This window comes from Micromys minutus (assembly GCF_963924665.1).
Source record: "Micromys minutus genome assembly, chromosome: 17".
Classification (NCBI taxonomy): Eukaryota; Metazoa; Chordata; class Mammalia; order Rodentia; family Muridae; genus Micromys; species Micromys minutus.
The window spans coordinates 20,932,892-20,959,215 of NC_137952.1; the positions used below are offsets into that span (position 1 = coordinate 20,932,892).

Consider the following 26,324-nt stretch of genomic DNA (forward strand, 5'->3'; position numbering starts at 1 on the left):
CTGTTTTCTATACACAAGTGACTGTAATTGGTCTTGGGAGTTGCTCATTTGTAAGCTGCTGCCATAGGCAGTACTATGAGTTCCAACATTCCCCTTGCTGCAGGTTGTAAGTTAATGTGGAGAAGAAAGGAGGGGTTGTAATAACATAGGTAGAGATGCCTCTGAATTTGTTACACCGCTCCCTCAAGCAGCTGTGCTTATTCAAAACCTTGATGGATAGTGAATTGCTACAGGAGATTTGGGCAAGACAGTTTAGACAGTAGGCACACAGCAGTGATTAAAATTATACATCAAAGGAAAAAAAGAGCAAGGAACTATTCCTTCTCAGGAAGGAAAAAATTACATTCCTCAAGAGTCACACAGAGGCAAGGTTGGGAAATGCCTGTAACTATGCAAAGATGGCAATTGGTCTCCAGAAAATTTTCCTTTCACAAAGAAACAGTCTTTTTGCTTCCAAACTACAAGAACTATGAACACAAAGAGGCCCCAGCTCATAGATTCCAAGGAGAACAGAAACTTCTAGATGTTATTCTGTCTAGCTGCATAGACTGAGCAAAGCGCTTCTCATCTTTGCGGTGTACCTCCATAATACATGCCCTTGCATGCACTTATATACACATACAAACACTCATTTCTTTGTGTGTGCATGTGCACATATCTATGGAAGTGCAAATGTGTGCATGCATGCAAGGGTACATGGATGTATGGATGCATATGTGTGCATAGGAGCACATGTACATGTATGTTTAGGAGCATATTCACATGTATGCAAATGAGTACAGGGCAGAGATCAACTCCTGGGCAGTTCCTCAGCCTCCCTCTATTTGTGTGTGGAGAGGCTTTCTGGCCAGTGAGCACCCGAGACTTGTTTCTGACCCTCTAGCACTGGGAGTACCATCATAGATTTCTTAAAACAAACAAACAAACATAAAACAATTTTAAAAAAACTCATGGTTCTAGGGATTTAACACATGTTTTAATGTTTGCACAGCAAACCAACCATCTACGTCCCCATTTCTTTGCCTCACTGAAAAAACAGAGGCCACCATAAATTGACTTCTTGTGGTTAAAAAAAAAAGAAAAGCAGAAAAGCAACCTAAGAGTAGAGACAGTTGGTGTGTCTGAGAATTACAGGATTGCTTCATGCCCTCACCTTTTTTGGAAGGCTTCACTGTCCAGACAAGGACTGTGGCTGAAAGAAGAATGACACTCAACAGGCATACTCAGGCGGCAGTAGATCATGTTGGCTTTGCTGTTCTGTGTGCCGAAGGTCTTGTGGGTCACCTTGAGGCATGGAGGACTGTCCATGCTGCCATCAATTCTCACAACCTGGGAACATCACCATGAGTCCTTACCCTGACATAGAGGAGGTTGTGACCTTGACCCTGTCTCTGTCTTTCACTGACCTAACATAGAACACAACATTCTTCAGACTATAAGCATTGCCATCAGTAAAGCAAACTGTGGTATTCATGATGTGGGCTTTGTCTGCTAGGAAACGTTCGCTCTGCTCCTGGTTGGAGAAATTAGTTATGTAAAACATACCCACGGCTTCACTGCAAGGCTAAGGGTGAACAACAAATACCGGAAAGAGATATGGTTATCCGGGTGATACACTGTGGGGTCCACATAACACTGACCTTCAAGTCAGGGTGTAAATTTATGAAAGAAAATCTTTTAAAATTTTCTCTTGTCAGTGGGTATCATGAGAGCAACTAACAGAAGGGAACCAAAAAGCCTCAAACTCAAGAAGAGACACAAGCTCTCTCAGAGGGGGCCTTGACCCCACAGATTCCCATCTTCCCATCTACGCTAGAGGCCTGTCCCTAGAGCAGAGGTGTCCCAAGCCTTCTCTACATTCTGGGACAGTTCACAGCTCTGTACCACAGGCACTGCGAAAGGGGTTCCTGCAATATTAGTAATTACTTTGTCTGTATACCCACCCCCCATGTGTGTGTGTATGTTTTTCTGTGAATTGAATTTGGGTTTTCATTCTTGCATAGTGAGAAATTTACCAACTGAGCTATCTCCCCACCCAAAAAAATTTTTTATAAAAAAAATTAATTATTTTTTTACATTCCAAATGTTGTTCCCCATCCTCCCTGCTGCTCCCCCCCCCCAGAGCTCTTCATTCCCTTTCCTCTGCCTTTTGCCTCTGAGAGGGTGCTCCCCTGACTCAAACCTTTTCCTTCTCTTAAGAGAACAAGTCTAATACTAGGGTCCATGAATATTCTCATATTTCTCTATATGGTATGGATATTTTCCCTTATGTTTAGAGTCTGTTAGTCTGTCAAAGGTGTGTGATACCTCCAAGATGTAAAAATCATACTTCTAAAACAATAGTAATTCATCAACCAGCGAAATAACATCTATCCAGAAATGTGAGGCTTAATGGGGGAGGGGCGATTAAGAGCTGCTGCTTGCCAGGTTCCAATCTTCTAGAAGGTTAGTTAGAGGGACTTAAAAGACAGGTTGAATCAAATCACTGCAATGTTACCAAAGTAACCCAAGTTACCCAAGTAACCCAAGTTACCCAAGTAACCCAAGTTACCCAAAGTAACCCGTTACCCAAGTAACATTGCAATGGGGCTGGTCATTTGGAAGAATCCTTCTCTCCATGTGCATCATGTGAAGACCATGGTAGGCCTCATCAAAACAGACCTAGAACCTAAACTTTGCTTTTTAAAATCTTTAGGTATTTTTTCTTTTCTTAAAGATGGAAGTGCCATAATAAAAGTTCACCACGGTTCAGCTTAAAATGCTGGAAACAGCATTAATATAAACAAGGCCTAAAAGACAAGTTATGAGTGTTAAGGAATATACATGTTTATTATTGTATATAATGCCAAGTAGAAGTATTAAACTTCATGAAGAAAATGTTTCTGGAAACTGAAGTACTATGACAATGCCACTGTAGGAAGGTTAGCAAAGAATCTGGAGGTCCAGCCTGGAAGCTAGCCTGAAAAATTGTGTATAAGGCTGTTGTTTGTTCTTGGAAGGTCTCTGAAGCTATAGAATGATGACCTAAGACAGTAGCTGATAGACAGTCAGGGTAGGGACTTAGATAAGCACTGCTTGTTGATGGGAGACTGTAGGAACCGGGTGTCTCAGCCTGCTTGCCCTGCCATGACCACCCATAGTATGATCTTACCTCTATGTGGGGATGATCCTTGGGCACATTCACAAATGTTGGGAGGCGCTTGCTAAACCATACTGCAACGTCTCGGTTCATATTTACTGCAAAAGGCTCAAAGCCCTCCTGGAGTCCACACATGGTATAAAACTTGAAGGTACTGGCATCTGTCCCAAGATTCATGCGGCCAATCTGGGATAGCCCCAGAGAGCAAATGGGTACAAAACCTGCAGAATAAAGATTGTGGCCTCAGTCCAGAGGCACCACTGAGAGAAACTGTGGAGAAGCTAGAGTTGTGGTTCTTGTTGGAATTGGGAATTCCAGGAGTTAAGAAGGGAAACAACCATTATTTGTCTTCTGGGCCCAGCAAGTCAACAATAGGAAGCATGATGTTAGCCATAGTGCTGCCCTATTTACATGGGAGAGTTAAGTGAATTTTCTTCAAACTGACTTGTAAAAAAATATCATACAGCTAAGAATATTATGATGGCATAGTAAAACAAATATGAGAAAGATTTTTATCCATACTGTATTTAAAATTACTTAAAATCTTAATGGTCTGGGATGATGGTTCATCAGTTTACAAGCATTGGATACTTTTTCAGAAGACTCAGGCTTGATTCACAACATCCATGTGACGTTCACAACTATCTAGTCCTAGGGTATTCAAAGTCTACTTCCAGCCTCTGACAGCACCAGGCATGCAAACACTCATAGATATTTATGCAGATAAGCTGCCCATACATGTAAAAAACAGAAAAATACTAATATAAAATTTATCTTAGACCCTGGGAATTTTTAAATACTACCAAAACAAAGTCAATGCATAGTACCTGTCTGACTTGGTGAGCAGATTTTATAACAACAAAAAAGACATGGAGTTCCATAGAGCACATCTGTAATACCAGCCCTTGGGAGGTGAGGCAGGAGGATCCCAAGATCTAGACCAGAGTATCTACACAGGGAGTCCCTGTCTTAGAAGATAAAAACATAAGTACAAGCAAGGCAAGCAAGCAAATAAATAAAAAAACCTCAAGAAAATGGCCTACTGTCTGAAATAATGAATATATTTGTTGAGTCCTGATTGGCCATGTGGAAGATACAGATGTGAAATGGTTTCCTGCCCCTGGAACAGAGCCAGCAGGGCATGGGCCCCAATGAATGTTCATGTTTTCTGGGTGAAAGGCTTATTTGTATAAAAAATATATGATTTTATTTAACATTCTTCCTTTGGGAAAAATTCTTGCCAAGATTAGTGACTCCATAATAGAAACAGCATGAATCCAGGAGTCAAGGGTATGCCCATGTCTCAGCAAAATGGTAAACACTGAGACCTTCAAGACAGCTATTAAGGCTGTGGGAAAGAACTCTGAAAGTATGAGTTCAAGAATACATAATTTCAAAATATAAGGTTTTAATATTAATTATATGATCAGCTTTATGAATCTAAAAGAACAGAGGCAGCTGCACTATGAAGAAGCTTTTCAGAAAGGCACAAAGGTGGGTGATTCCTGAATTCAAGGGCAGACTGGGACAGAGCTAGTTTGGGACCAGGCATGGTGGAAATGGTAATCTTAAGACAGGATCCTACCCAGCTAGCTCATTGTCTATGCTTACAAAGGTAAGCAGAATTCTGAATCAATTTGCAATGTTAAAAAATATATTTTCTGTGGGGCATGGGGTCATGCTATATTGATTCATGGGATAATCAACAGGGAACCTGGAGTAAGTACTGAATTGAGAAATAAATAAAAGACTGGGCTTTTGATCTTAAAGAGATGAGCTATCCAGAGAGTTTTAGAACTGTAAGTAAAAAGCTATCTTGAGAGATAGCAGAACATAGCTTGTAACCCATGATTTGATTTGAGTTGTTCTTTTGCCACTCCCAGATACCCCTTTCTTTGAACTCCTCTTTAACCTCAGGCTGGACCTTGGCATATGTTAATTTCTTGACTATTTTAACTTTTTATATATTCCATGACATTGCATTATATATCTTAAGAACACACACTGCAATTTAAAAAAATGATAGTGTAACATACTACTCTTATGGGAATAACTTACTGCTTTATGAATAAATTTCAAACCTGCCCCATTAGAGAGAATCTATGCCTGGTACTGTAAAACTGGTTAAAAATCCATAGCCCATGGCAAAGCAGCTTTTAGGCCTGAATGAATTAAATGAGGCTGTTGTTCATCCTCATTTATATAGTTTCAAGCTGTCTTCTAAATATTTGTGTTTATACCTACAGATAAATGTTACACTCATATTCAATCAGAGAAGCCTCTTTTCCTAGTGAATGTTAGTGAATGCTCGAAGTGTTGAGCCCAAGTGATATAAGAGTGTTTAATCCTACCTAAGCAAGACATTTATCATTTATCTGATTTCCTCTAAAGCCATTCTGGAAGAGACAGTGAAAACAATGTATGAACCAGAAGACAGTGAGTACAGCTGTAGAATGCCATCTTCTGGGCAAGACACAGCCACTGTAATAACAAACTCATGGGAAGTTTGGATGTCTACATAAGAACAGGTCTAGTAACAGTCAGGCATGAATGGAGGTGGGACTCAGGGGGTTTTGTCTCTTACTAATGAACTATTTGCCATTGATAAATTCAGCAACAATGGTAGTTATATCCTCAGTTGTGTCTTTACTAAAAGTCCCATGAGCTCCAATAAATAGTTCCAATCGAATGGTTACACAGATGACCCTGGTCATAAACATCCAAAAGTTAAGAATTGGGGCGAGGTACTCTTCGGGAATGAGAGGTGACTGACAAGGATGGGAGGGAGAGATAAGGAGGGTTGTGTGGGCTTGTAATCAGAACACACACACACACACACACATGACATGAAAGAGGAAAATCTAATAATAAGAAAGGAATAACAATGCAAATTGTTCCACTGTTCTGAGCCTCAGGCTGCTAATCAGACAAATGAAAGGTCTTGTGTTTTGAGTGTTGAGTGCTAGGACTACATTTCTCCTAATTTATAATCTCTCATCCTCCTCACCTAAGCAGCAATATGAGAGTCAAGCATGTGCCAGGAAAAAAAAGTTATTCTGCCTTCCTAACTACCGGTATCTCTCTCAGCTCACTTCGATGACCTGATCATATTTAAAAATTCAGAACAGACCAAAGTAGAAGTTCAGATAGTCTGGCTTTCTTGTTTGTGAGTTATTTATAAATCATAATTGTAGACCAACAAATCAGGAAAGTAGGGAAAGCACTAATTATCTTGGAGCTGGGAGGATGTGGGAGGCAGGCGGCTGGAAGACAGCTGAGGCTGAAGAGAGGGCCAGGAAGGGAAGGAACATCCCTGAGGCTGATGGTTCATGTAAGCAGGGGGGTTACCCACAAAGAAAACTGGTGCCACTGCTAGGAGAAATGGTTTTACTATTAATATTATTAGTATATGAAAGAATGGGTTCCAGACGGTATTTTTATCCTTTCTGGGAAACAAAGGGATAAATTTGAAAGCATTATGTATAACAATAGGAGCTTTTTGATATTGTTCTTATGTACCAATGTCAAACTGCATTCTTTGTGGAGTAAGTACTCATATAACAACTCAAGAACACCTAAACCATGGTATTCTTATTACATATGCCACTTTAGCCAGCTATGGAGCCCACATGCCATAATGCTTTTATGTAAATCATAAGTCACATAAGTGAAAACTAAGTCATATTCACACTAACTGAATGGTATTAGGAAATATGAACTTAGTTAGGAAACAGATATGTTTAATACCATTGTTAAAACTAGAGCACAGTAATGTCTTTCTAGAAAAATGGCAAAGTCCTCTGATGGCTACCAAGGTTTGGGGCCAAACTTTTTGCTCTGTTACTCCAGAGAAGCTGTAGATCAGTCAACCAGAAGCTGCTCCAAAAATGCTATATTTGCCACTTACAAATAAATTACCCAGAAATCAGACAACAGAGTAAAGCAAAGATTACCAGAAAATGTTTTTAGTTCCCCAGTGGTCGAGAAAGCTCTGATTTATGTTGTAAGAAGACTTCAAGGATAAAGAGGAATCGCCCCAATCTCAAGGAGTTTATTGACAGGAGGATAAGGAATGAAATTTAAGAGTGTTTTTGATGTTAACCACCTCTATCCCAAGATAGCACTTCAGTTGTTCAAGCCCAAAAAATGCATAACTATGGTGCTTTTATCTGAGAGACCAGATATCAAGCACTTCCAGCTTGATGTGATCAGAGACCAGAAAGTATTAAGAAACTCTCTTCTCCTTTCTTCTTGAGCTGAGTTGTAAGCTGGGCAATGAGCGGGTGTAAAATTCTGAGTAGGAAGCAGTACAAAGATGACTTAGCCTTGAGACAGACCCACAGACAACTGAAGGTGGGAGAGGTTTTATTTGCACTGTTCTCCCTTTCCTCCTAAGGAACTTGGATTCTGCATCATTAATAAGAGATAGCACTCAACTGAGGATAAAAGTGAAGACTTGAGGTACCAGTAGACATGACCAAGCTCCTAAGAAGTACCACCAGTGAGAACGGATCCCATAGCCAGATTCCAACTACCAGTCAATATGATAGAGAGTAAATCGGTGGTAGAAAGATGAATGCCATGTCAAGTGACAGTGTGTCCCAGGGCAGAGGACATCATTGTTACAGAGTGGTGCAACCATCCCTGTGGGCTAGATTTCTCCCTTCCAGGGAGAGCCAAACACAGTGAAGAAATATAAAGGCAAGAGAAGACACAGATGCTAGAGCAAATAGAGATAAATGTTAAGGACGCCCCCTGACAATTAAGTGGGTACAGCTTTAGATGCTCAGTGATGCAATAGAAGAGAAGGTGATATTAAAGCTTGAAGCAACCAAAAGGACACATAGGAAGTCATAGGGGAAAGATGAATTTACACTTTCTTCTGGAGAACTGGATTTGATAACTAGCCACATTTACTCAACTTTCTCTCTCCATCCATCCCAGGGGCTCTAGCTAACCAACCTGCCATAGAGGAACTTTTCAACTTGAAGCATAAATATTTCATTTAACTTTATAATTCTACATGATAGATAAGGGGGGGGGTCAACAATAATGCAACAAACTACAGCAGCAAATATATGTCAATTGTTTTCTGAAGGCCAGGTTAACCTCTGTGCAGATTTATCACTTTATGCCCATTTTCCAGATGAGGAAAACAGGACTTAGGAAACTAAGTAACTTTTTACCATCAATTTTACCATGCAGCATCAGTATGTGAACAATGTGGTCTGAAAAGCACTCCAGTGCACTTAGGAGAAGTAGAAACAAGGGTAGCTATTTTCCAATTCTATTCTAAACTGATTTGCTTTGTGACTGTCTAGATCTTCCCTCTCCAAAGGCTGCTGAGTCATGTAGTCCCTATTTTGTCTCTAGATTTAGGTTGTTGAAGACACACACTCACCAGTCCTCTAGGGCCCTTAGAGGAACAGGTCTACGTGTACACAGCATTCCACATGACTCTCTGGAGTTGATCTGGAAAAAAACCCATTTGACAAGGCCATGTGGCATTACAATTAAATTGTCACAAATTAGGGCTGTCACTATGCATATAAACCAACTATCCTGTAGCCTAAATGAGACCAAAGATAGAGGGAGAAACGTAAGTAAAAGGAGCAGAAATGCCATCTCTTTGCTACCCCTTACAGTGACTCAGCAGACAGATGTGACTATGCAGACAATCCTGAAGAGGTTCAAGACATCATCCAAATGGAGTTCAATTGAAGCATATAGATAGAATGCTCTCCCACGAAAGGAAGAGGAAAGAATAAACATAAATATTTCGGAACATACTACTAGGTTCGGATAAACTAGCATCACTTGCTTGGTACCTCATCCTAGGTGTGTGATTAAGAGGGGTGGTGGTGAATTATTTTTTAAACTCAGGTAATTGGTGGTTTGAAAGAATCAATGATATAAAAAATCCAATTGATGATCTATTGGCATTCATTTCAATTTGCAGATGAACACAAGGAATTCCATCAGCAAGAGAGCAGAAACTAATCATTCGGAGAGGTGGTTAGATGACTCTGGGGGTATTTCTCCCACATGTTCTATATATCATATTTATTTCCTACTAAGCCTCAAAACAGAATTCAGAAACAATCCTGAGATGGCTGGAGCATGTATATGCTTAGGAAACAAACAGTAACAGCCAACAACCAGCCAACCAACCAAAAACAAAAACAAAAGCCTGGAACAATGGCTTTAAAGCCAGCATATGGGAAGCAAAAATTGGGGAATCTCCGTGAGTTCAGGCAAGCCTGGTTTACTCTAGGATAGCCAGAGCTACAAAATGAGACCTGTCTCAAAACAAACAAAATTACCAATCACTTAACCAGGTGGTGGTTGTACATGCCTTTAATCCTTGCTCTCAGGAGGCAGGGGGAGGCAGATCTCTGTGAATTTGAGGCCAACCTAGCCTACAATGTGTCAAACAGGACTCAAACAAGAAGCAACACTTCTATGCCACATTCAGCTTCTGAGCACAGTCCTGGTCTAGAAAGAGAATGACATTAACAGGACCCTTTGGCACAAGAGCACAGATGGCAAAAGCAGTTCCCTCAAATAAGTTTTATTTCTTCCCTCCTAGATGTTAGCAGAATCCTGGGTTTTTTTTTTTTAGATAAGCCAATGGGCAGAAACAATAGGAAAGGATGCCCCTGTGAACCCCTACAGACTTCTGTAGCTAGAGGCAGGATGGTCCTCAGGGGACTGTATATACCAAATCCTCTACCAGCCGTCTCATCCCAAGGTCTGACAGGGTCTTCAGGATTTTCTTCCCTCTTTTCTTTAAGTAGAAGAAATGTGAAGACTAACAACAAAGCTTTCACTTTGAGAGCTTCTGAGCTTCCAGAATCACAAGGCTGTGACCATACTAAGAACTGCGATGGTTTAGGCCAGGGACCAGGGCAGGGGGCAATAATGAGGAAATAATAGAACAGATAAGCCCACAACATTTGTGATGCAGAAGAGGACAGAGTCAGAAGTGAATTCGTATCTCAGAGGGCAAGGAGAAGCTATACCCAGAAATGGTGTCTTTCTTAGTCTTTCTCCTGACGATCAAAGACTTCCTACTAAGGATCTTCGATCCAGAGTTACACACTGGTGGCCTGAAAAGTATCAGCACATAGGTCATAGTGCCTTAAGGTCATTACAAAACATCAAATGTTTAATTTCAACAGACAGTTCTCTTCAAAAGGCAAAGCAGGATTTGCCGCTTCCTTCCACATTTTGCAGAGATGCCCTATGTTTATCCAAGACCTCTGGGCTGTTGTTATTAAAAAAAGTCACATCAGCTTCCTTTCAACCATCCCCCTGCCGACTCCTGCACTATCAAGAGCTGAAAGAGCCTTCCAATTATCTTGTCTTTGTATTATTAAAGCAGATACAATAGTACAGTATAATGCACAAACATATTAGAGTACAAGTCTATTATCAGACAGCTTTCTAATAATAGAATTTGTTATTCTGAAGGTCAAATCATGTCCCTGCACAAAAGGCATCTCTTTCATCATAGCACAGACAATATTTGAAAGCTGAGTTACTCTCAAACCATTCTCTCCTTGATAGCATCTCTCTGTTCAAACACTGTATCTGCCCATTTCACAAAGTGAGGCACAAGGATGTTTGGCTCAGAGTGAGCAGTACTTTCTTGGAAGAGAAGACTGAGTCCTTGATCTGTAAGGCCATCTTCCTTGCCAACTCTATCACTTATCCATCCCATGAATAGATTTCTACCACTGTACTGTTCTACCCCTCCCTGAAGGTTCCTGCCACCTCACCACTAGCCCCCTTGCACTTTAGAATAACTCTCAGGGGAAATGTAATGAAAGTGTCATTCTGGATACTTTATTCACCATTTAATTTAGATGCCGCTCGTATGAAATTTCTTCACTCTACATTAGTCACTTGCCATTTATAACCCACTGTTTTGCATTCTTAGTCACCTTATCCTATTTTCATCTTACTTTTTCCCCAATTAGAACAGGGATTGTTCGCACTGCCACTACTTATATTTGCTGCTGCATTAGCCCACTGGACCTCAGAATGTACACGCACATCTCCAGAGCCTCTGGGCAGGAGGTAGGCTTTGATTCTGCTGTTGAGCTGAAATTCTACATTCTGACAAGCCCTGATACCTTGACTATCTAGGATTTACACTTAATGCAAAGCTATACAATCTTCACAAAACTCTCAGAGCTTCGAGTCAGACAAGATTCTCATAAATGAACTGGAGGCAGGAAGATGCATAATCTCCTTCTGGTTCACATAACAGCAAAGCCAGGAAAAAAAGTGTTGGACTTTGGACCTTTTCTCTAGGAAAACAAATTCAGCTTTGCCCTTCCTATTTCCCCAAAATATTAGACTCCTGGAAATCTCTTGAATGGGTCAGCTGAACACGTACATTGCAGACAGCAGGTGGCTGTAAAAAGTCCATTTTCATGAAGCTAAAGCCACTCTTTGAATAATAAACATTTCTGGCCCAGGAACATGGCTCTTTATATTTTGGTTCTCTTGCTGATGTAATTATATGTCCCTGAGGTTTTAGAGACAGAATCTTTGTTTCCATAACCTCCCAGAAAGTCAGTGCTACAAGCAGTCCTAATGACTTACAGAGGGAGAAGTGAGGCCAAAAAGGTTAAAGCAAACCAGCTAAGATATCACAAGCTATAGGACGAGGGCCCTTGTTTCCAGACCAGAGCAGCATTCTCCCTAGCTGCAATTACAAAGCTGAGTATAGCATAGCACACAATTATAGGTGAGCACATAGTTACATTACATCACGGTCACAGTTTCCTGCCTGGGAAGAGCAATGGAATATATTTCATCTACCCTCTTCTTCTAAAAGATGAAGACTAGAAAGCCCAGAACAGTCTAGCAGTTCCACAGGATGTGTACAGTTTAAAAGGAGCAGGTCTGCTAGTTTGTAGTTCAGCACTTTTTCTCCATATGCCAACAATCTGTGTACATCTTATATGGTCATGTAGACAGAAAATAATAAGCTCTAACTACTCCTTTGTGTCACTGGAAGCATTGCACTGATTGTCCTCCTTCCACAGCCAATAATAAGCATTACTCTGTTTCGGTTTCACAGTTGTTTGAATTTCAAAATAAATTTTATCCCATTCAGGGGAACAGCTAAGTCTAGCTTTTGTGTTCCAACGGTTCTCATCAAAGCATCAAGTTCAATTACACAAACAGGCAGACTGACAATTCAAATCAGAATAAAAGGATAACCCTTTAATCCACTGATTCTGTTCTTTCCTGCCAAGGACATTCCACCATACACAATTAGCATTTCCATTGTACTATAAGTAAACCTGAGGGATTTTAAAATGCCAAGGTATGGTGGTGCACTGAAATAGCCTCAGTACAGGATTTATATTTATGAGCACATGCTGACTATCACGATCAGAAACTGCAGCAGAAGAGGTGGCCATCTCCTTTAGAGTTTCAAGTATGCAAAGGATAATGTACTCTCAATAGAGAACCACAGAGCTTTGTCAGCTCACCCTGGTTATTTTCAACCCCAAAGAGTAAGGGAGGAGGGAGTGATGGATTACCATTCTCGATCTCATAGTCTGCAAAGGCCAGTTCAGAGCCTTTGTTGGTGATGAGCAGCTCCCCATTCAGTGTGAAGACCATGGAGGCATCATCCAGGTTAATCATGCACCCGACCACATCTCCTGGCTGCCAAGTTCGTCCAAAATACCCACTGCCTTGATGCCAACGCTGACCCTGCAAAACAAGACCACAGGCTTCAAGAAGAGGAAAATACCCGAGAATCCCAGAAAACTTGGGAAGTGGCCACAGCAGCAGGATGTCCTGATTTCTAATGGAAAATAATTTTTCTAGTCTACCATGCATAGCTCACGGGTGCAGTATCTATCTTAAAGACTAATGAAACAGAGACACACAGCCTTATTCGATAAGGTGGCCTGAGTCTCTTGGTTCATATTCAGCCTTGACAAGAAACACAATTTTTTTCTAGAGCATGTAAAAAAAATACTCAATATATAGGCTGTACTGTGTGAAGTGGGTTCCATTTGGAGAGGCACCAGCCATTTTGGGTGAAGTAGAGATGATTTCTATAAAGATATGCATATGGGCTATATTCTTACCCTTTCCCGGAATCAAGAACAAAAAAGCAATCACTATGAAATAGTCACTCAAAGACTATTATCTAGGGGCAGTAGATGTTTTCTCTGAAGCCTAAGACGCAGACAGCCTCCAAGGAAAACACTGGAAAAGTAAACTTGTGCTGACTGAATGTGGCTACGGATGGACTCACCCTGCTGCCTTCAAACACGAAGGCTTGGTCATCAGCCCCCAGCTCAATGTCAGGACGACAGCCTGGCCTGGCCCAGCCAACACGCATGTCCCCTCCAGTTACCACTTCAAATTCAAAGTACCACTTTCCAGACTTTACCGCATACGACCGTTCTACCCGGAAAAATCGGATCTTGTCTATGCTGACCTTCTCGACAGTAGGGTCAGCTACTGTGAGAAGTAGAAGATGGGGAAGAAGGAAAGAGATGTCACAGACTTTTAATCATGATGTAGTAGTATTCCTTAAAGAACTTGACATCAACACCTAAGATGGCCATAGAACTCCCACTGTTCAGTAAGGTATTTTGTTTATACCATAACACACATCAATACTGATATCACAACAACATAAACTACCTTATATTGGATATTCATAATGATTTCTTCACAATAATTTTTAAGGCCAGGATGAAAAAAACATCAAGGGTCACAGAGGTTCAATCACTTGTTTAGCATCATAATAAACTGGATAAAAGGTCTAACTTCAGGACTGATTCCATCTCATGAAACACTGTGACCTTTGGTACTTCCTGGGTGAACTGACAATTTTGATGGTAATAGAATTTAATTTGAAATGTCATTTCTGGACGCCTAAACGACCAGGTACTCAAGTTTTAGAGGATGAGAGAAAATAAAGGTAATTTGGTTCTATAACTAGGCATCCTGAAAAGTGTAGCTACCCTAGAGAAAAATGTGTTTACCATATGTCTGGGTCACAGAAATATGCATTGTAAAAGTATCTGTTAGTAAGCAAGGTGGTTCAAGCCAGCACTAAGTGAGGAAGTGTGGGTAAGCTCCCATCCCTAACAAAGAACCTGCCTCCAATTGGCAACTACTTGCAAAAAAAAAACCATTTTTCTCCCAGTGGAGTCTCATCAACAACACTTAAGGGCAGGATCCATCACCAGCCAACACAAAACAAAACAAATTCAGTGGGGTTTTTGTAGATTTTTTTTTTTTTGCCTTGTGGTACTTTGATTGGACATTTCTAAAAAATTCTGACTGATATTTTATTTGTATATTTGTAAATGGTTTCTGAGTATATGTTTTGGGGATTTGGTGTATATGTATGTATGCTCATCTGTGTAATTCTGTGATTTTCATTTGTTCTTTTATTCTGTTTTTAATTTTGTCTGTTTTCTAAAGTGAGAAAAAGAAGTTAAAGGTATGGGGTAAAAAGTAGGAAGGTAGAGAGGGCTTGGGCGAGAGGGAGGTGAATTCAGGATCGGAATTTATTGTATGCATTGTCAATAAAGAAATCTGTCAATGGGATGAAGCTGTACAGAAATCAAAGTTCCACTTCCTACAATATAATATTAGGCAGCACAAATTGGACTTGGTAGGTTATAAAGACAAAAAGGATACAAATTTGGAAGGAGAAGAGAGGTGAGGGCACATCTTGTACAAATTAGGGGGAGGATCCATGGGAAAATATGAGGAGAGCCCATTGTGTGCACATAAAAATTTTTCTAAGAATAAAATATCACATTTTAGGAACTCTACCATTAAAAACATACCATTTCCAATAGTAAAAATTAGACCTATGTAAAGGTAACATTTCCAACCTGAGGACGTGCTTAGTAAAGTGTCACAAGAATGGATGACCCCAGGTCATTACCTAGTTCTTGGTCTGATGGCTCAATGTTATATCCATAACCAACAAATGTCCGTACAGCTTCACGCAGGCTGTCCCTGTTTGATTTCTTGGTGCGCTCATCTAGTAACGCATATGGTACCAGGCGGGGATTTCTTTTATTCTTTAAGTCCTATGTGGAGCCAAAGGAAAGGTGCCAAGAAAACACATTTCAGTTTTACAACCAGCCCATCCTACTCACGAACTCCTGTCTGCTTGGCTGGCGCATCCTAGTCTATTAGATTCCCCCACGTGGCTTGATATTTAGTAATGTGCATAGTTGCTACTTTTCTTCAGGATTAAATGAGTATAAAGGAGAAACCTTACTAATGCTCAAAGCTAGCATTAAAATACACTTTGATAATGCCAGCCTGCAAATAAAGTGTCATGAAGTTGGTTAGGAACCTCCATTCCCAAGGTAACATGGGAACAGAGTAACTATTTCCGTAAGGAAATCCATGCTTCTGTTTGACAGCCATCATAGCTATCATCAGAGAGATGCTAGAGGGAGTGGCAGAGGCAAAGCATGTCCACCTCGTCTCAAAGGGTACAGGTGCAGGGGAGTCATCTTCAGGTCTTTAGGAGAGCCTATGACTAAAGGTCAACTGTAAGAAAAGCCCTCAAAGAAAGGTGCGTGCTACACTATTCAAACCTCCTCACTTCCAGGTCTCCATGCTTGCTTGGTCGCTTGCTCACTCATTCCCTCCCTCCCTCCCTCCCTCCCTCCCTCCCTCCCTCCCTCCCTCCATCCCTCCCTCCTTCACCCCCTTCCTTCCTCCCCCTTCCTCTCTCTTTCCCTCCCCTATCCCATTTCCTCCCTTCTTTCTTTCTTAGCTGTATTGTTTCTGCTTTCTAGGTTTTCTGGAACAAAACTAGGAAGAGTTCATAGTTTGAAATTGAATATTCCCCACAGCCCCATGTATTTGGACATCTGGTCTCCAGCTTGTATTGTTGTTTTGGGAAGCCTGTGGAATCTTCTAAAAGGAAAAGCTGGGCTGGTCCAAGAAAGGCACTGGGGGGGAGGGGCATGCATTTATAGGTGATGGTCTCATCTTGTTCTGCTTCCTGGTCCAGAAAGATACAAACAAGCTGTATTACAAGTTCTTGCCTCCATGGACTAAACTGCTATAGCCATGTGCTTTGTCCTACCAGGATGAACTACACTATGAAATGATGATTCCCCCCTTTCTTTAAGTTGCTTCTGTAGGTTTTTGTTACAGTAGTGAAAAAAAAATAGAGGCTGATGTATGAGTTAACTTATATAAACTTTCTGAATACTAACCCTTAATGATTAAGAAAATGCAGAAAGTATTTTAGGGAAAAAGTGTGTCAAATGGTTTACAGTGAATCTGATTGTAAACTCTGTCTGAGACCTTGCTATGAACTTAGTTGCTGTTAGGCTACTTTATAATCAAGCCAGGAGTTCTAGTACTGCCCAGGGATCCTTAGTTCATTCTTAGATCCTTAGTGGCCTGAAGTATGTGTGCATGTGTGCTTGTATGTGTGTATGTGTGTGTATATGTATGTATATATGCATTATGAATGTGTGTGTATTTATGTATGTATATGCATGTATATATGTAAAAGTATGTATGTATGTATATGTCTGTATATATGTATGCATGAATGTGTGGTTATGTATGTGTGTGTATGTATCTATGTAAAAATATGTATGTGTGTTTATGTATATATATATATATGTGTGTGTGTGTGTGTGTATGTATGAATGTGTGTGTGTATGTGTGTGTGGCTTCTGGGCAGGTTGCTTTACTCTCTTTCTAAGCTATTTCTCCTTGCATTCAACTATTTGCTATTTGGGGTCATCTCAGAACTCAAGCTGACCCATGATGTTGATGCATCCCACAAAGATTACTGGCTCAGGATATTGATTTGCTCCTAACCCTGGACTTCAAGGATATCATGAAAACTTAACTGTCTACAGCGAAAAATATAAGAGAGAGTGAGATAAAGGACACTCAGAGGGTATTTTATCAGTGAATCTCTAACTAAAGGAAAGATAATCTTTATCTACTTCTATAAATTGAAATGATGCCTATAGCCAGTGTCAATGTGACTGTTACAAATTTCACCTAGTCCACGATTCTGTATATAATGAACAGGAAACACTGTGAGGGATAGAGCGCAAGGCATTGCTCATACTCCAATCTCTCGTGCTCCACAGCAAGATGACATTTTGATAGATGACCATGCCTGCTTCTCTAGCATGCTTGACCCAACACTCCTCACCTGTTGAATGCCATAGGTCCATCCTTGTTTTATTCTGTCCTTTGCCCAAACATTGTGTGCATTTTCTGCAAGCTTATCCACTAAAATTTCTTGAGGTGGTAACAGCTTCACATCAGATAAATCCAAAGGGGCTGGCTTATAGCCATTGGACATCATATAGCTACACACAAATGAAAAAGTATACACATTTTCAATAGATACATATGATTCTCCTTTTCTAGATTTTTACAAATTTATTCTTTGAAAAATATCATACACATATAATATATATAAATATTCCATTATCTCTCTTCAGTTACCTCCATGCTCCCTTCAACATATCTCACTTCAAATTTCATGCCTTCTTTTTAAAGAATGCATTGAGTCCAATTAGAACTTTCCATATGCACATTGGTGTGGGGTTATTCCTTGAGCATGGGTAACCTACCAGTAGCCACTTTTCAAAGACAAGTAACTCTCCTTCTCTAACAGACAACTGAGACAACCATCAACCACCAATAGCTCCTCAGTGGGAAGCAGTGCCCTGGAACAGCTCCCACCTCCTTCTGAGAAAGTTGTACAGACTCGATCCTGCATAGGTGTTCTGTCGATAACCATATAGCTGTCTCTACAAATAACCACAGGTGCCAGTTCACCATTTCACATCGTCCAACTCTTTCTGTGCCTTCTTCTGGGGTGATTCTTGAGCTTTTGGTGTGGGGGTTGGTAAAGCTGAGGACCCAGACATGCTCAGTACACTAATGAGTCTGTGCATTAATCAGCTTTATTTTATTAAGATCTCACACACACACACACACACACACACACACACACACACACACACACATGCACACACACATATACACTCACTAAGTAAATAAAGGCAGAGACAAAATCTCCTGTCTTTGGCTCATATATAAAATAAACTCTACTGTGAGTTTACAGATAAAGCCTTGAATGCAGCATCTTATAACTAATATATCGAATAGATTTCAAAGGATAACATAGAAGAAAGCATTCAATAATATGCATCTATCTTTATATATAAGAAAGCTATTATATTTAGCATGTGGCAACATCATCAGAGACCCCTCTATTCTACTCAGGAATACAAAATGTTAAAATCAGATTGGCAGCGATAAAACTTTGAACTAAAGGTTTCTTATATTATTAGTATATAGAATGACCACGCATTCTTGTAAAGCCCAACCTTTCCTCTTGGAACTAAAACAAAAAGCCATGGTTGCTGAAAATTTGTGAACATGAAGTGACTTTTGCAGTTAGCTCTCCATTCCATGAGTCATGACCTCAAATGCCTATAATTTGCAACATAGTTTGCAAATGTGAAACAGCATACTGTGAGTCAGGTAGATATATGTATAAGGGGGAAGGTTGAGTACATTAGGAATAAGGTAGCTATCCCCAGAGTAGTTAATTATACCCATGTGAAAATATGAGTCCAGAGATGCCCATGGGCTTTAGGACTACGAACTTCCCAGACGAGAGCAAGAACTTGAACATGATAGTTTAAGGCCAATTCTATATAGACCACTCTGCACAGCATGAGATACAGAATCTATGGTAGTCATAGGAGGCTGTCTGGTTGCTGGACAGCTGCTTCTGGCAGCCTTAACATCCATGAGTATGCACTGGCTCTAGCAACCTCAGCTAGGCGTGTGTCTCTCCAGATATCATCTCTTAGATCGGATTTCCTTGACACCAGGAACCATGACATTAAGAGACTGACTCATTGCTGTGGGAGCTTAAGCAGGATAGCGCTCGTGAGCCTTTCATTAAGGATGGAACTGCTCTGGCTTCACTTGTGACACTTGTGTTTTATTGTGTGCATACCCAGAGCTGGCACTGAGGAGCAAGAGAACAAAACAGCGACTGAGCCCGCAGATGTACCAGTGAGAAACTGCCTGAATGTAGAGCTAGGACAGACAGCAGGACATGCAGATAGAGAGAGGCAGATGGAACTTGGTACAGATTCCATGTCCTTAAGGATATATGTGTTATCCCAGTGCCAGAAGAGTAGAGTGAGTCTCTGCCGTGACTAGAAGCCATATCCAACTTTTGCCAGTTGTTCTTCTTGTTTACTGTGCGTTCATTGGAGGTCTGTATACCTCCTAGCTCAAAACTAAGCATAGTGGCATTAGGTCTGGGGAAAATGTTGTACAAAGGGAGGGGACTTTGAACAGCTTCTTTTGTAGTTGGCATCTTTCGAGGGTCCCGGTGTCATCTAAGTAACTGGAGGAACATTCTAAGAAGATACAAAGTCTGTCATCTGCCTTTGTACATGGCCTCCAAACCACCCAGCTTTCACACTCTGCTTGAGCCATTAGAACATTCACCTACTTTTTGGGCAGTTTGACTTTCTTTAGATCCTCTTCTGCAGCTGGGTTAACATGAGCAATATGGCACCCCAGAGCCAGCAAGGTTCTGTAATGTAACACAGGAGGAGACTGGTGTCAACTGAAAGATGAAGGATAATAAGAACCCTAACCTATGTCTGAGCTGGTTAAGTGGACAAAAGCTATTGGTTTAGACCAGAGGTTGGCTAGCAATCTGTAAAGAGACTGAGAGCCAGGCTTTATCTCTGTCACAGCTACCCAGCTCTGCCATTATGGGGTAAAGGTAGCCCCATCAGCGGTATGCAAAGCAATGACTTTGCTGCAATGTAAATGTATTGATGGAAACAGGTGGCTGGTTTGTTTGTCTCACAGGCCATTAGGTGCCAACTTCTGATTTAGGTGATAGCAAACATAAGAACATGGAAGAGAAGCTTGCTAATTACCCCACATGGAGACATTTTCTAGTTTTCAAATTCACTTTGAATTATTTTAATGACTTGGTTTCATGGAATAGACAGGATTCTAACATTAAATCTTTAGGTCAGCAGATACTTGCTTCATGATGTCTGTATAGCATCTTGAGTTTTACTTGATGTACCAAGATGCATAGAACAGTTTTCTCAAAAAGCATAGTACAATTAAAGATAGCAAATATGTAAGCCTATGGCATCTTTATTATGTCAGTTAGAGTATTCTGCACTGACCAAGAACAGCGAAATATAAAGAAACAGCAATCAACAGTCACAAAAAGAATTATGGGAGCTCTGCATGCGCTAGGGAGTCTGGGTCTTTTTCAGGATCATGAATGAGATCATGGCACAATTGAAAGTTGATTTAAAAACTCAGGGTTTTAGTAATCAAACCATATTTTCATTTGGTTTCAACACTATATTATCTATCTTATTTTTAACTTTATTTAACACTACCCACAGTAAAATTTGGTCCTTTGGTTCTATTCATCTCCTTTTCTCCCCCGCCCCTGCATCCTGTATTTTTATTTCCAGAAAAACAGCAAGTGGCAAATAGTCTCTGAAGAAATATATGTATTAAGTACTAATATGGGTCAGGTCCTTACCATGCAAAACTGTGACATGAATAATCACCACTGCCTATGATTTATCAGTGTGTTATGTTTGTAGACAAGAGGGACACGCCTTTGCAGTTTAGTTACAATGCATCAAACCATCCACTCACTGTCTAGTCTGCATTCAATTAAACACTCACTTCAAGGTTTCAGTTGACATCTGCAGGTTATAATTCTTCTCAGTTTCAGGGAGCTTTGAAAACTCCACAAGGCAGGGATGTTGTCTTTTGTTGTCATCCCGAACCTGGGTGACAATGTAAGAGAGAAGAGAATTTAAGTTTTGACAGCTGATACTGTCCTGTAAAAACAAAAATGAACATCCTCCGAGGGCCCAGGCAATCCGTATCAGACAGGACAAAGACAGCAACCTGCTGACAGGTAAATGCCCATGATTCTCTTAGGAATCTTACACATGGCTCCCTACCTGTCAATGTCTTGAACTCTGTGGACATATTTCAAGACAGGTGTCTACACTTAGAACATAATTTTACAGAGAAGTAAGCTATTATTCTTATAAGTGGTGGCCACACTTTTGTTAAAATTCATGTCACCATAATGTTACTGGAGGTTTGCACTGACCACAAAGAGCTATAGATATGGGCCACGTGTGCAATCTCAAGTTTATTAAAACAATGTTAGAAAATAAAAAAAAATAGATCAAATTAATTTTAACAAGATGTTTTATTTAGTTCCATACATGTAATACATTGTTTTTATGAGGTTTTTTATGAGAATAAGAATAAACTAATGTAAAAACAAGTCTTAAAATTCAGTGTGAAGCGGGACATGGTGGCATATGCCTCTAATCCCAGTACTGGGGAGGTAGAGGCAGGTGGATCTCTGAGTTCAAGACCAGCCTGGTTTATAAAAGGAGTCTCAGAATAGCTAGAATGCTATCAAATGAATGAAAAGAAAACAACCAATCAGTGTAGGTTTTACAACCAAACAACACATCATAATCCCATTTAGATGCCTCTCAGCCACTCAGTAGCCATTTGTAACCTTTACACTGAATGGTAAGAGGCTGAGCATTAACTCCTTCATTCATTTAGTGATATAGCAAATGCTTGAGTGTCCTAATCTAGATTTTATGATCTTAAAAAAAAAAAAAAAAAAAAAAAAAAACAAAAAACGAGGGCAGAGCCCCACCCAGATGAAGTGAACAGTCTAATGAAGTAGGAAATATTGATAAAGTATTTGTCAGAATGACTGCAATTTAAATTACCATTGTGTTGATGTCTATGAAGGACAGACTTCAAGAGCATGCTGTAAAGAGGTGATCATTCACAAGGATACTGTTTTGTGGCAACTATGGACATGTATACATGTTAGAGTGCCAAGGCCTTTTCAGTAACTAAGAGGAATATGTATCACTAGAGAGTGTTGGGGTCACAGGAAGCTGTAAAACTCACCTATCTTTCTGCATCCAGAAGTGACCTTCTACAAATCACAGAGCAAGGTCATTTACATTCTCTCTGAAAAATGTTTTTCAGTGCAAGAGACTCCCTAACACCCTCCGGTCCTCATTAATCTTAGTGATACATCTGAAAGCCCTGTTAAACAACCCCTGATTCAAAATGATGCATCAGCCTGCTACCAGCACCCTCTCAGAGACTGCTTTTTCTGAAGGGAAGAAAGAGAAATGTGAGAGGCAAGGGGGAATGAATGCACCCACAGTCTTCTCGCAAAAGAAACACAAGTTAGGAGGTAAGATGGGACAAGGGTTCCCAGCATGCCTATGGAGAGTTGGTCTCTTCAGGGCTGGCTGCAAAGGGACTGAAAGCTTAGACAGATTGGAGGAAGAAGAACACTTTGGTTCACCATTCCCACTCTTAATCAAACAGAACTCAAGGAGCCCCTTCCTCCCAATATGACAATCCACCTGGCACTGGCCACCGAAGCACATACTTTGCCAAAAGTCCAGCCGAGTTCTATTTTATTCATTCCCCAAAGCTCATGGATATTCTCGGCCAATCTGTCTCGGATCTTCTCCAGGTGAAGTGGCAAAACCACCTGAAGGAAAAGGAGGGAGAGAAAAGCTAGACCAAAGAATGAACTAGATTGAAGTCTCCAATGAGGAGGGGTTGCACTGGTTAGAACTTAGTGCATTGCCTGGGTCTGGCCTTTCCAAACATGTTAAATTACTCCAGATGACTACTGAGTTTCTGCCCTCTCACATCCTACCTGAACCTTACTGGAGCACTCCAACACATATACATGTATTTAAACCCTTCCCGTCTCAGAGTGGAAAGAGAGAATCAACTCAAGAAAGCTGTTCTCTGATTTCTACATGTGCTCTGTAGCACAGGAACATGCTCATGCATACAAACACTTATACACAAACACACATAGACACACAAACTCACATACACACATTGATACATACATACCTATTTATGCATATAAATAGAGACACATACACATCATACACAAACTGTCTCTCAAACACACATACACACACACAAACACACACACACACATTCCATTCAAATACTTATTTAATACACTCAATCTACCAGAGAAGCCTTTCCTGAAAGGCTCATCATATCAAGAAAGTTTCTCTGCTTTCCTGGTACTTGGTTTCTCTCTGTAGAAGCCACAAACTATGGGCCTGTTTTGTTTTCTCCTATTTTTTTTTAGTTTGTTGTCATTATTATTATTTTCATGTCTATTGTTCGATAGTCCCTAAAGAATTAGAAATCCAAATAAAAATGAGATTCGAACTTTCTTTGGTTCATAAAAGATGGCTAACATTGGACACATACTTGCTTGGTAGCTCTTAACAGGAACCAGGACCCAGCTGCCTACCTCAGGACAACCTCTGTGATTGGCTTTCCAACCCCAGCTCTGTTAAAGCAATTACTATAGTTTCTATTACTGTGACTCCATGTTCAAATTGTAGGGGGATAATAGAGAGAGCTTGTGGAGAGAACATTTTACACTTTATGAAATTCTCAAAGAATTAACAAAAATATAAACTCATTTAAAAATCATTGTAATCTAAATATGGAAAAGTCACATGGGAAAATGCTATGACATTTTTGATGAGGAGCACAATGGGGAGGTTATTACCAGACAAGTTATAGCTGCAAATAGGTTTTGTTGGTTAACTAAAGGTCATCTGTATAAACCTAGTGTTGCATAGTTGATTGTAGCCTCAAAGTGGATTTTCAGGCTACAAGAACCAAAAAGCTTCAGAGAGAAGAGGAAAATACACTTGCCGGGGAAAGTAACCTCTCTAAGAAAGTGTTAATCACAGTCTCAGTGGTTTCAAAAGGTTCCATGGGACAAAGAAGCTGGGCTTGAGAACCGCTTCCTAGGAGTCTCAGGCCCCATGGTTACTGCTCAGAGATGGTTTTCTCTGTCCTAGCACTCAGTAAGAGCCTGGGGCAGTCATCAAGAAGAAATATGGTTGGGATTATAATCAGTAAATGCTCTAGTTAATAATTTCTAACCTACAAAGTATTCTTTCATGTGCCCCAGGGAGAACTCTGAGTACCTTATATTTAAATTCTCCACAGACAATAATTTCACAGAATGATAGATTCTAAACAATTACAAGGTGTTCATGGTAATGAACCACGTCTCTTCAAAGAGTTCACAGTAATAAACTACATCTCTTCAAAGAGAATTTTCTTATTGGCTAAGAGCACTGCCTTTCTTACACAGCCCTTAAAACTCAGGTTTTGGTCTAGACATCAAAGCCCTCAGAATTTGATGTATGATGATACATAGCTCTTTTCTTTCCGAATCTTTGATTCTGCATTACTTTCTTTATCTTTCTGGTTGCTCAGATAAAATTCATGGACCACAAGGAAGTTAAGCAACAGTGGGTTTATTTCAGCTCACAGTTACAGTCCATCACAGTAGGCAAAGGGACCATCCATTGTTGTAGCAAAGTCAAGCTGACAGGAGCTTGAGGGGGGTGGCTGATCACGTGGCAGCCACCATCAGGAAGAAGGAGGTGAATGCTTATGCCCACGGAGCTTCCTCCTTTATGCAGCCTAGAGAATGGTGAAACCCTCTTTGATGGTGCTTACCATTCTTAATCTAGTCAAGATAACCCACCGCAGGCAAGGCCAGAGGCTAACCTAGAATAGATAACTCCTCATAGGTGTGTCTGGAGGCATGTCTTCTAGGTGCTTCCTGACGCTGTCAAACTGATCCTCAACATTCATCGTCACACACATGTCTGGAAAACTTTTCTTGCTGTTGGGTCAAGTACTTTCTTCCCCCAGCATTTGTTTAAATGTTACCCATCCTCTTCCATGAAGAGGCCTTTGTAATTCCACGCTTCTGCCAGGTTAGCAGGGCAGTCAGCCCAGAGGTATTTCTTCTCACTGTCCTCTGTTACCTGCACTGGTTCAAAAAGCTCTGTGCTCAGTGAATGGTGTTTCTGTCTCTGTTCCCAAAGCTTCCTGTCTGTGAAGCGTCCAGAATATCAGCATGTGTTACTGTGGAATAAGATATCTGGGACACAGCTGCTACAGGAAATGTTCTGTTCCCCTATCTTCTGAAATAATAATCCAACTCTTTCTTCGCAGGGGAGACTGACCATTGCCACTAGAGACATGTCAGCCCCATCCTTAGACATACTCTCAAAACCAATCACATCTCTCAGATTCTGAGGACCTGACTATTGTTCCCCTTATTTCCTTTCTCACTTCCTAGTAAGAGAGTCTATAATCTCCAAAGTCTATCTTCCTATTTGAGCTGCTGTTCTTTGTCAACTCTTTGCTAATTAAAATATACTTTTCTCTTTCTAACCTATTAGCCCAAGTCTAATTTTTACATCCTGAGTTACAGAACTTAGGTGGGTAGAAGGCAAGTTTTTCTTGTAACATTTAGAACACACAGGAATCAGACTATCTGATTCTTAGGATCTCTTGTAACTCACAAGCTCCTCAGCTTCCTAGCAAACTCTCCTCTACATCCCAGAGGTTGAATTATGTGTTGAAATGGGCAGTAAACAGTTTCCCATTTTTAGAAAGTTAAAGACACTGATTATAGAAGGAAAGACAAAGACTCATGATCCATGCATAAGTTGGGTATGGTCGCATATAGTTACAGTTCTGAACTTGGGAAGCAGAGGCAGGAGACTTAATAGTTCAAGGTCAGCCTTGGGTACATAGAGTATAAGCCCAGCCAGAGCACTTGAATGTAATTGGGTCATATGAATGCCATGGAAATGCATTCTAGAGACACTTTATATGTGGAAAGGGCTCACTGTTCATATATGTTGTTAACTGTAAGTGCTTTAGAGGCAAGGTCATTTTCATTAATGTCTAGAGCAGTGGTTCTCAGTCTGTGGGTCACGACCCTTTTAGGGGTCAAACAACCCTTTCACAGGGTCTCTTGTCATCCTAAAGCTTACCCATTAGGTGAGGTTGGTTGAACAAGGAACACCTTGGCTCCTCTTTGGGAACATTCTTTATTTAGAAGGATAAAGGAACAGAACACTTTCTGGTGGCAATGATCAGTCTCCCCTGGGAAGAAATGGTTGAATTCTTTGGGAGAAATTCTTTATTTAGAAGGATAAAGCAAGAAGACCACTTTTAT

The 26,324-nt window shown here is 40.5% G+C and overlaps 1 protein-coding gene across 2 annotated transcripts in view; it reads right to left on the reverse strand.

Moving 5' to 3' along the window:
- The window catches only part of RYR3 (ryanodine receptor 3), a 523,847-nt gene that overhangs the window by 192,215 nt on the left and 305,308 nt on the right, over positions 1 to 26,324 (reverse strand). For both annotated transcript variants that reach the window (XM_080931244.1, XM_080931245.1), the window contains exons 21-29: positions 22,674 to 22,778; positions 20,906 to 21,009; positions 19,686 to 19,769; positions 17,349 to 17,508; positions 15,087 to 15,234; positions 13,431 to 13,636; positions 12,703 to 12,877; positions 3,152 to 3,360; positions 1,154 to 1,329 (exon numbers count right to left, since the gene is read on the reverse strand). In XM_080931244.1, coding sequence (XP_080787370.1) covers positions 1,154 to 1,329; positions 3,152 to 3,360; positions 12,703 to 12,877; positions 13,431 to 13,636; positions 15,087 to 15,234; positions 17,349 to 17,508; positions 19,686 to 19,769; positions 20,906 to 21,009; positions 22,674 to 22,778 — 1,367 coding nt within the window. The remainder of the gene's footprint in view (positions 1 to 1,153; positions 1,330 to 3,151; positions 3,361 to 12,702; positions 12,878 to 13,430; positions 13,637 to 15,086; positions 15,235 to 17,348; positions 17,509 to 19,685; positions 19,770 to 20,905; positions 21,010 to 22,673; positions 22,779 to 26,324) is intronic.